The following is a 10914-nucleotide window of genomic DNA, read 5'->3' on the forward strand; positions in this document are numbered from 1 at the left end:
GCGCTCGCGAGCGCCGCTGTGGAGGCCACCGGCACAGCGGCGCTCGCGAGCGCCGCTGTGCCTTTTGTTCTGCAAATAGCCAATCTGGGCTGGCTGGAGGCCTGCAGGCGCTGCGGGGCGCTGCGCCAGGGGCTCAACCTCGCCCGCGGGAGGGTCTTCCACGCCGGGGTCGCCGAGGCCTTTGGCTTGCCGCTGGCTTCCTTTTCGGAGCTTTTGCCGGGGCAAAACAACCCCACCATCCGCGCTTGAGGCTTTTGCTTCCGTCTTGGCAAAAAAAAGAAAAAAAAACCAACAAAAAGACCCGCTTTCCTCCAGCTTTCCGCAGATTCAGGTACCAGCAGCAACACCCTGCTGCTGCTGCTGCTGCTGCTGCTGCTGCTGCTGCTGCTTTCCGGGAATCCGCTTTTTTCGCCGCTTCTCGGGCTCCGAAAAAGTCAAAAAGTCCTTTTCGAAGCTTTTTCGCTTTTTATTTCCAGCGGCTTCGACTGCGGCGAAGCCTTTCGGGCACTCAGCGCCAGAGTTGAACTGCGCGGCTGCCGCGCCACTTTAGCCGCCGGCACAGCTGAAAGCGCTTTCCGCCTTTCAGAACAATTACAACTTTAATATTCAATTAAAAGAAATGCAAAAATATAAATAAATAAATGAAATTGTTGGTAATCGCCTTGCAAACACTTGAAGAATGCAACGAGTTGTACTGGCGCCGGGAAACAGTGCATGCGGCGTTGTCCTACAGGCTCAGCAGACAGCTGAATATAATGCAGCACGGAGAGTCGAGAATGGAAATAAGTTTAACAGACAATTGAAAACAACAAAATAAGTTTTATAGACAATTGAAAACAATAAAAATAACATTTAAAACAGTTTATATGCGTGCAAAACCAGCCGGGGGACTCAGTCTTGAAACTGGAGAGCAGCGCATTCCCTCGTGCGTGTTACAGCGAAGATGGCGCTGGACAAACAGTAATGAACTAATTGCCTAGCATTGTTCATTTGAAGTTATATTTATTCAGTTTCAAACTCTGGTCAATTTGTGCAAAAGACGGGGCCAGTGGCTACGGGCGAGCGAAACATGAACTGAGAAATGCCTGTAGAGGAGGCTTCTTGAGCGTGAGCTTGAGGCCAGCGCCGCCAGTTGAAGTATTATATTATTCAGTGATTAAAAAAGAACTTTTGAATAAAATGGAATGATAAAAATGGTACAAAATGAACTTTAATTCGCTAAGAAAGCTGCGTTCTGGGCTGCGCAGCTGCAGAGAGCCAATGGCTCGAAGCGTTCTTCAGTTTCCGAGTTCGTGCTTGCGCCGCTGCAACACTCCCTCTCTTTCGAAAGCATATTATGAAATTTTCTTTTATTATTTTATAAATAAAAAGAGAAGAGAAGAAGGCGTTGCATTTATAGGCGAGGCCCTTCGGCTGCAGGTGTTTTCTGCTGCAGCTCAGACAGAGTCGGCAGCGGTGTGGGCGCGCGCGCAGGGCTGGGGCCCTCCAGCGGCTGCAGCTGCGGCCAGTTCAAACAGCTCTGGCCCAAACTTTCTTTTTATCGTTTTTACTTTATAGCATTTGCAAAATATCTCGAGATTTGGAAGCGCAGACATTCTCTGCGTTCGCTGAGCAGCAGCAGCAGCAGCAGCAGCAGCAGCAGCAGCGGACACCGCGGACTCTCCGCAGCTGGCTCTGCGCGTGGGAAACAGCGAAAACGAAGGCTGCGGCGCTCGTTTCGCCCGATCTTCCCTTAAAATAGCATTATTTGAATAATTGGAGTCTTTTGAGCGGGGCAAATAAGCGGATCGTCTGCGCTTTCCAGCTCTTTTGGCCGCGAAGATGGCGACCGCGCGGGACGCAGTGCAGTGCCTGATGCTGTGCGTGGCCGTCTTGGCCGCGTTTTCTTGCATTTCAAGGCCCGACTGCAACTTCCCTCTTTATTTGTACCTTTGGTGGGTCTTCTTCTACGTGCCTGAGGACAGAAAGGTGCGTCGCAGCGCCGCAGCAGCAGAAGTTGCACAGCTGCTGCTGCAGCCAACTTGCAAAGCTTCAGAAAGCCGCTGCCTGCGGCGCGCCCGCAGCGCCTCTGCAGCCCCCCGTAGTTTATTCCTTGTGCTGCAGCGGCAGCAGCGCTCAATGGTCTTCTTCATGATGCTTTCCTGCGTGCAAGACGTCATCTTTTTGTTGTACTGGCGTGAGTTTCCAGCCCTCTTTTCCTTCCCTTTTTTTGCAAAAGCGACTTTAAAAGCCTAATTTCAGCTTTTTTCCCGGAAAAATACCTCCAGTTCAACTTTTCAGTTCAAGTTCTGCTGCGCTGCTGCTCCTGCTGCTGCTGCTGCTGCTGCTGCTGCTGCTGCTGCTGCAGCACCGCGCTGGCTCTCCCACGAGTGGCTCGCCATCAGCAGCGCCGAAGAGGGCGTCCACATTCTCTCTACGGTCCTGGGCCTCATAGAGCTCGGCTTAAAGGTCAGCACTTGCAGTTTTGCTGCAGCACTGGCAGCTTTTGCTGCTGCACTTGCAGTTTTGCTGCAGCACTTGCAGCTTTTGCTGCTGCAGTGGCAGCTTCTGCTGCAGCACCTGCAGCTTTTGCTGCTGCAGTGGCAGCTTCTGCTGCAGCAGCACTTGCACGCTTTGCTGCTGCAGTGGCAGCTTCTGCTGCAGCACTTGCACGCTTTGCTGCTGCAGTGGCAGCTTCTGCTGCAGCAGCACTTGCACGCTTTGCTGCTGCAGTGGCAGCTTCTGCTGCAGCAGCACTTGCACGCTTTGCTGCTGCAGTTGCAGCTTTTGCTGCAGTAGTTGCGGGGCGTGCTGCAGCAGCTTCTGGTTTTGCTGCTGCAGCTGCAGGATTTGCTGCTGAAGTTGCAGGCTTTGCTGCTGTGCTGCTCTTCAGCAGCTCAGATCCGTCTGGGCAGCTGCTGCTGCTTCCTTACTTGCTGCTGCATCGCCAGCTGCTGCTGCTTCCTTATTTGCTGCTGCATCGCCAGCTGCTGTTGCATATTGAGTTGCTGCTGCATCGCTTGAGTTGCTGCTGCTGCTTCCTGAGCTGCTGCTGGCTCGCGAGTTGCTGCTGCTGCTGCCTTGCTGCTGTTATAAGTCTTGCTGCAGTTTCGAGCTCTCTGGGCAACCTGGAGGTTCTGCTGCGCCTCCCAAGTTGCTGCAGCTAAGAGAGCTGCTGCTGCGTGCTGCTTGCTGCTGCTGCTGCTGCTGCTGCTGCTGCTGCTCAGGTGCTGATTCTGGCGCTGCTGCTGGTCCCCAGCATTACGGAGAATACTGCAGAAATGGCGAAGAGGTGGAGCGACAGCAACGGCCTAATAAGGCTGGAAATGCCTGCAGGGGCCCCCCAGCTGCAGCAGCAGCAGCAGCAGCAGCAGCAGCAGCACTTTGGGAGGCCGGACTTGCTGCTGCCGCCATACTTCATGCAGCAGGACTTCAGCAGCAGCTACGCGCGCTGACCGCTGCTGCTGCTGCTGCTGCTTAATTTCCGGGAAAGCTCCAGTTGTTTCCCGACTTGTTTGTTTTTTTTGTAATTTTTCTGTTGCTTTTCAATTATTTAGCAGCAGCAGAGCTGCTGGCTGAAAAGAAAGTCAAAAGTGGCCGCCGGAGAGAAATCGGAAAAGTGGAAATGGGCTGCCGGCGCGAGGTGTACGTACACCTGAGCGCTGTCCACCGGCGCTGCCAATCGGAATTTATTTTCATTTCTTTTAAATGAACGCCAACTGAGAATATAGAGAAGTTTTCTTTGCGACTCTTTACATTTAAAACCTTTTTATTTGCAATAGTAGCGCAAACTGCAGAAAAAAGACGGCCCTAGCCTAACAGCACGTGCAGCAGCAGCAGCAGCAGCAGCAGCAGCAGCAGCAGCCCCGCTACAAGCAGATAAATGCCTCAGGGAGTAATTTTACACTTTTATGTTTTTATATTTTAAATTTATTTAATATATTTTTATATTTTAAAAGTGCAAAAAATGCATTTTATTCATAATGAAACACTTCCACCTGTGGGGTTCTATTTGCGTGCTTATAAATATAGAAGTACAAATATGTGTATTTAAATGCATATATAATTATAAGTACAAATATGTATATATAAAAACATATATAATTACCAATATATATTGGTATATATATCTACATATATATATATATATATATGTATATATATATGTATATATATATATACATATATATATACAATATATATATAAATATATACATATATAATATATATATACATGTATTATATATATATGCATATATAAATATATATAATTATAAATAAATATATAAATACAAATGTATGTATATATCTGAATATTAATATGCAAGTATTTACAAATATACAAACACAAATGCATATATATATATATATATACACATATATATATATATATATATATATATATATATATATATATATATATATATTATTTAAAGTTTATAAATACAAGTGTATTTATATCTACTTAAATATGCAATTATTTAAAATAAATAAATGTAAATAAATATTACATAATAAACCAACAAATGACTTCCTGGGATTATATATAAGCGCAGGCTTTGCTGCTGCTACGCAGCCGCTGCTGCAGCAAAGCAGCAAATAAGAATTGGCCAACACTGTCTCAGACACTAAACCCTAAACCCTAAACCCTAAACCCTAAACCCTAAACGGGAAGATGAGATACTTGCCTATCTCCCAGTCCGCTAAGAGTAGCTGCAGCCTTCAGCTTCTTTCCTGAAAAAGGGGGGAAAGGACAGCTGACTCTGCGCAGCAAAATTGACGCTGCTGCTGCAGCGGCAGCAGCTGCTGCTGCAGCTGCTGCTGCAGCTGCTGCTGCAGCTGCTGCAGCAGCAGCTGTCGCTGCTGCTACAGCTATTGTTGTTGCTATTGCTGCTGCAGTCGCTGCAGCAGCTATTGTTGCTGCTTCGTTGGAGCTGCTGCTCGAGCAGCAGCAGCAGTCTGCTGCTGCTGCTGCTCCGCAGCAGCAGAGTTCTGCTGCTGCTGCTGCTCCAGCAGCAGCAGCAGCAGCAGCAGCAGAGGCGAACTAGCCGTACCGCAGCACTGCTGCTGCCCACGTGAGCCCCGCGCCGAAGCCCGCTATGGCAATGACATCTCCTTTTTTGACTTTTCCTTCTTGGACCTGAAAATAAAACAATTTAAAACAATAAATGCAAAAATGAAATAAAAGTAATGAAATATTAAAAGCAAAAAGTGACGCGAAACGAACGTGGGGTGTCTGTACACCTCAGCTGCAAACCCCGTGCACACCGCCTTCGCCTCAACTCCAGAAACTGAAAACTCATCCTGCAAAACCCTAAACCCTAAACCCTAAACCCTAAACCCTAAACCCTAAACCCTCAGAAATAACCCACCGCTTCTGCCAGACAGAGGGGAACGGACGCCGCTGAGGTGTTTCCGTATTCCTCAAGGTTGCAGAGCACCTGCAGCAGCAGCAGCAGCAGCAGCAGCAAAAGCAGTAGCAGCAGAAATGAACATCAGAGAAAGACGCCAGCGACCACTGCTACAGCAGCAGCAGCAGCAGCAACTGCAGCAGCGACTGCAGCAGCAACAGCAGCAGCAGCGACTGCAGCAGCGACAGCAGCAGCAGCGACTGCAGCAGCAACAGCAGCAGCAGCGCCTGCAGCAGCAGCAGCAGCAGCAGCGACTGCAGCAGCAACAGCAGCAGCAGCGCCTGCAGCAGCAGCAGCAGCAGGGCCTGCAGCAGCAGCAGCAGCAGCAGCGGGGACCTTGTGTTTGGGGATGTTGAGTCTGTCGGCGACAGCGTCGAGAATGCGTTTGTTGGCCTGGTGCAGCAGCAGCCAGTCGACTTCTGCTGCAGCAACGCCAGCAGCAGCAAAAGCTGCTTCCAAAGACTGCGGCACTTTTCGAGACACAAACTTGAAGACTTCTCGCCCGTTCATCGACAGCGGCGCAAACGCCCCGCTGCTCACGCTCACGCAGCCCCCCTGCAGCAGCAGCAGCAGCAGCAGCAGCAGCAGCAGCAGCAGCAGCAGGTGGCGTTGGTTGGGGGCGCAGCGGCGCGCGGCGAGAGGGTGTACGTACACCCCAAGAAGCGCGAGGGCGCAGCAGCAGCAGCAGCAGCAGCAGCAGCAGCAGCGAAGCAAATCTCGGAGTTTATTTCAAAAGAAGCAAAAAGAAACTCATTTAAAGCTTAAGCGGCACTCGGCGGCAGAAAAAGCTGCTGCGCTGCTGCGCTGCTGCAGGCTGGGGTGTACGTACACCTGGGCGCCGCAGCGAGAGCGGCGCCTCCGCGCCTCTGAAGTGGAGTTGAATTTGCTTTTGTTCGAAGCCGTCGCTGTGCAGCACATAACTGAGGAGTCCGAGGGGCTTCTGCGGGTCTTGCTGCTGCTGCTCAGCAGCAGCAGCAGCAGCAGCAGCAGCAGCAGGAGCAGCAGCAGCAGCAGACAGCACTGCTGCTCCTGCTCCGTCTCCAAATAATATGCAAGTGTTTCTGTCCTTCCAGTCCAGCCAGCGGCTGAGGGCGTCGGAGCCCACGAGCAGCGCCGTGCGGTAGGGGCTGCCCGGGCTCGACAGGTACATGTTTGCTGCGCGCAGCAGCAGCAGCAGCAGCAGCAGCAGCAGCAGCAGCAGCAGCAGCGGCAGAGGCAGAGGCGGGGCGCAGCGTCAGGGGGGGCTGGGCGACAGCCCGGCGAAACGCGACAGACCCTCTCATCCAAAGCAGCAGCAGCAGCAACCCAGCAATAGCAGCAGCAGCAGCAGCATGAGCAGCAGCAGCAGCAGCAGCACAACCATCACCGCCACCACCAGACCACCACCACCACCATCACCAGAACACCACCGCCACCCCAACCACCACCATCACCAGCAGCAGCAGCAGCAGCAACAACAACAACAGCAGCAGCAGCAGCAGCAGCAGCAGCAGACCTGTGATGAGGCCGACGACGAAGCCGGAGCAGGCGGCAGTCAAGTCGAAGGCGGGGGCCGGGGGGTCTCCGGGCTGCTGCAGCTGCGCAGCCAGCCAGGGGCCGTCGCCGAAGAGGTCGTCGGGAGAAGAAGAGGCGTGAAGCAAAATGTCCAAGTTGTTGGCTTTGAGGCCGCTGGCTGCGAGGGCTTTCTTTGCTGCTGCCACGGACAAGTCCCGCAGCGCCTCGCCGTGCCGCAGCACGCGCCGCGCAGCTATGCCCGTCCGCGTCCGGATCCACTGCGCCGATCCGCAGAAACCACACGCAAACTCGCGTTCATTTCCGGAAATTCGAATTCCAAATGCAAAATTAAAGTCAGTTGAGTGCAAAAATCCCGGAGATCGCGCGCGGGCTCCGCGAAATCCGCAGCTTTCCGAAAATTCAAGTTTCCGCAAGCGCGGGGGCCGGCGCGGCCGAAAGCGCCGCCATCGCGCACAGAAAGGCCACAAATGCAAAACTTTTATTGCTCTACACATTGCAAAACGCGTTCGAAATTAAGTGACGCAAAAATGCGCAAAAAACGCGAAATTCAGACTTTTCGTGCAAGGCGCGAGGTGTACGTACACCGCAAACAACGCGCGCGCAGCGCGCGGCGACCGGATCTGCGCCCTGCGGCCCGCAAAAGACAAAAGAATTCACTGCAGTTCATTTTTTAGACTCACTTCGTCATTTGTGTCCACAATTTTCGCGAGATCGTCGTTCGTGATGCGCGTTTCCGGCACCGCTGCCCCCACCCCCAGAATCCTGCAGCCAGTGCCCACGCAGGAAGCCGCCTGGCCCCTGGGGGCCGCCGCGAGGGCCCGCGCGCCTCGGGGGGCCCTCAGCTGCTGGCGGACAAGGGGGGGGGGCCCCCCCGCGGAGAGGAAGGCCGCAGCAGCGCGGGGGCGCGAGAGGGGCCCCCGGGGCCCCCCGGGGGCCCCCGGGGGCCCCCGGGGGGCCCCCAGCGCAGCGCACGGGGGCCCCGCAGCCGCCAGAGCCGGGGCGGGGGCCCCCGGGGCCCTCACGAACTCAGAGAGGGCCCCCGAGAGGGGGCCCCCCAGGAAGAGAAAGAAGAAGAAAAGAAGTGGCGAGGCCTTTTGGCCGAGCCCCGCCATCGCCAGGGACCTGTACAGACAGCCGGCTGGGGGCCACTGGCATCAGGGAAGGGCGGAGGGAATTTTAAAAGCAGCAAAAATAAAAAAAGAAATTCGAAGAAGACAAAGACATTGCTGCAGCGGGGGCCCACGGAGTGTCTGGGGCCCGCAGCAGCAGCAGCAGCAGCAGCAGCAGAGTTGGCCGCGAGACTGGGGCTTTAAACGCGCGTAAAACGCCATCAATTGATTTGCTGCTGCTGCTGCTGCTGCTGCTGCGCTGCTGCTGCTGCTGCTCGCCGCCGCGAGCCGCAGCCACGCAGCCGGGGCTGTGAGACTGCGTGGATAGCAGCGCGCTGCAGCAGCAGCAGCAAATGCGGCAGCAGCAGCAGCAGCAAATTGTTTTTGAGTTAATTTTATTATTTATTTTCATTTATTTCATTTTTAAACTCCAAAGACTTCCAAAAAAGACACTTCGCCCCATCGCAAAATCCCACTGAGACAAACTCGCCCGCCAGTCGCCACGCCGAGGCCGCGCATGCAAGGAGGCTTTTCGAAGTTAATTTTTATTTTTTAAATCCAAAACTTTGAATCAATTCCACTTTTAAATTGTTTTGCTGCTGCTGCTGCTGCTGCTGCTGCTGTTGCTGCTGCTGCTGCTGCTGTTGCTGCTGCTGTGCGCCGCCTCGTTGAGGTGTACGTACAGCTGCTGCGGTGTCTGCGGCGCGCTTCCCGTGCAGCTCTTTGCAGGTCTTTTCTTTCCTCGCAGTTCTTTTTAAATAAAAATAATTGAAAATATTTATTTTTAAATTATTAAAACTTTTATTTTTTCGAGCCCAACAAGTATTAAAAACTCGAAGTGGGGGCCCCCCAGCTTCTTTTGAGGGGCCCCTCGTAGCCCAGGAAGCAGCAGCAGACCAGCGCCCTTGCTGCAGCAGCAGCAGCAGCAGCAAGTGCGCAGCAGCAGCAGCAGAAGCAAGTGCGCAGCAGCAGCAGCAGCAGCAGCAGCAGCAGCAGCAGCAGCAGCAGCAGCAGCAGCAGCAGCAGCAGCACAGAGCAGCAGCAGCAGCAGCAGCAGCAGCAGCAGCAGCAGCAGCAGCAGCAGCAGCAGCAGCAGCAGCAGCAGCTGCTGCTGCTGCTGCTGCTGCTTCGCGCTGCTGGGGTGCCGGCGGCTCTGCCTCTTCAAAACTGCACTTGGGGCCCCTAAAAGCTCTTATACAGCACAAAAAGATAAACAGAAATAATAAATATAAATATAGATATAAATATAAATATAAATATAAATATAGATATAAATATAAATATAAATAAAAATATAAATATAAATATAAATATAAATATAAATACAAGTATAAATATAAGTATAAATATAAATATAAGTATAAATATAGATATAAATACAAATATAAATATAAGTATAAACATGAATATAAATATAAATATAAATATAAATATTAAAAAAATATACATATATATATATATATATGTTATGAGAATGTAGGCGAATATAAATGCAAAGATTTCAGCAAAATGGAACTCTAAAATACTTTTTTGCTGCAAAAACTTCGCAGCAAAACTATTTAAAGAAGAAGAGGCAGGGGAGCCGATCCCAGGCCTCTTTGGCTGTGCCTAAGGGCCCCGGGAGTGCAGCAAAGTGCAGCAAATTGCTTGCTGCAGCAAATTGCTGCAGCAGTTTGCTGCAGCAGTTTGCTGCAGCAAATTGCTGCTGTTTCCCGGGCGCTTTGCTGCTGTTTGCCGGGCTATTTGTAAGGCCAGAGGGCAGCAAGGGGAAGCGCTAGAAAGCGGCGAAGCTGCGGAGTTAAGGCCTCGGAGAAAATTCTGAAATTCGCATTTTGCTGCAAGACATGCAGCTGTGCCTTTGTGTCTCGGGTGTAAAGACAGCCCTTGCGGGAGACAAAAAGGGAAATAATATTCTAAAATGAATTACTTAGAAGCTAAGCTGTCTCTGGCAGAAAATAAAAACTGTTTTAACGGCCGGCGGGAGAGGCGAGACGTCGTGCAGCCCAGTGAAGTTGGGGTGTATCGCCACCTCAAAGTGTAACGGGGGTAAAAAGCGGAAAAAAATAATCCTATTTGCTTCATATTTGTTTTTTAGGAAAACTTGTAGTGAAGTACTTTAGAGTTGTACTTTATAGTTCAAATCTTTCCGAGTTTCGCAGAAGTTCTCCCCGTCTGGCGGCGCTGTGCACGGTGTACGTACACCTGAACAGGTCGAGAAATACGGACTAGAGCGTCCAGAAGAGAATTTTAAAGTTCATTTATATTTAAAAAGCGAAATATATTTAATTTTAATTTTGTGGGAGCTTCGCAGCCTCAGTGGCGCGTGGGCCAGAGCAGTCGATGCAGCGGAGCAGCCAGGGTGTGCAAGTCCGCGGCTTCCGGCGCGATCTTCAGTGGAAAGCTGCACTTTTTCGGGATTTTTCGGATTCTTTTGGATTATTTTGCATTTATTTTGCATTTATTTTGCATTTATTTTGCAAACTGCTTTCAAAAATGGACGCAGAAAGCTGTTTGAGCCGGCTTTCCGACAGCCACTTGAAGGCGCAGGCCCGCGCCTGGCTGGCAGCAGACCGAAACCCCCAAACCCTCGCCCAGGCCCGCCAGCTTCTCCAAGAGGCCCCTGAAGAAGAACTCAAGGAAATCTTCTGCAAACATTTGGTCTTCGGAACTGTGAGTTTTGGCCCTTGGGGGCCCCTTGGGGGCCCCCTGGGGGCCCCCAGGGGGCCCCCAGGGGCCCGCAAGGGCAAGGGGGCCCCTTGGGGGCCCCTGGGGGCTCCTGGGGGCCCCTGGGGGCCCCTGGGGGCCCCCAGGACCCGGGGGGCCCCCAGAAGTGTGCAGAAGGCAAATTTGTAAATCTTTTGAAGAAAGAAAAAGCGCAGCTGCTGCTCTCCGCTGCAGCA

The 10914-nt window shown here is 52.0% G+C and overlaps 4 protein-coding genes across 4 annotated transcripts; 3 read left to right on the plus strand and 1 right to left on the minus strand.

Annotated features, from left to right (window-relative positions):
* Position 1: 1 nt before the first annotated feature.
* On the plus strand, positions 2-249 carry ENH_00005020 (hypothetical protein; the record flags this gene model as incomplete). The annotated part of the gene is made up of 1 exon (XM_013578459.1): positions 2-249. A coding segment is annotated over one exon (248 nt), but the record flags the coding sequence as incomplete, so codon positions are not given.
* Positions 250-1821: 1572 nt separating this feature from the next.
* On the plus strand, positions 1822-3434 carry ENH_00005030 (hypothetical protein, conserved; the record flags this gene model as incomplete). Its single annotated transcript, XM_013578460.1, has 4 exons — positions 1822-1968; positions 2104-2176; positions 2348-2448; positions 3207-3434. The coding sequence occupies 4 exons, from the start codon at positions 1822-1824 to the stop codon at positions 3432-3434; spliced, it is 549 nt and encodes a 182-aa protein (XP_013433914.1).
* Positions 3435-5023: 1589 nt separating this feature from the next.
* ENH_00005040 (3-oxoacyl-(acyl-carrier-protein) synthase III family protein, putative) lies at positions 5024-8017 on the minus strand (the record flags this gene model as incomplete). The annotated part of the gene is made up of 6 exons (XM_013578461.1): positions 5024-5119; positions 5524-5592; positions 5727-5945; positions 6220-6545; positions 6886-7219; positions 7928-8017. 6 exons carry the CDS (start codon positions 8015-8017, stop codon positions 5024-5026), a joined length of 1134 nt encoding a protein of 377 aa, XP_013433915.1.
* A 2490-nt stretch (positions 8018-10507) lies between these two features.
* Positions 10508-10867, plus strand: ENH_00005050 (hypothetical protein; the record flags this gene model as incomplete). Its single annotated transcript, XM_013578462.1, has 1 exon — positions 10508-10867. The coding sequence occupies one exon, from the start codon at positions 10508-10510 to the stop codon at positions 10865-10867; it is 360 nt and encodes a 119-aa protein (XP_013433916.1).
* Positions 10868-10914: the final 47 nt, after the last annotated feature.

Source organism: Eimeria necatrix, genomic scaffold (assembly GCF_000499385.1).
Source record: "Eimeria necatrix Houghton genomic scaffold, Enh_scaff1148, whole genome shotgun sequence".
Classification (NCBI taxonomy): domain Eukaryota; phylum Apicomplexa; class Conoidasida; order Eucoccidiorida; family Eimeriidae; genus Eimeria; species Eimeria necatrix.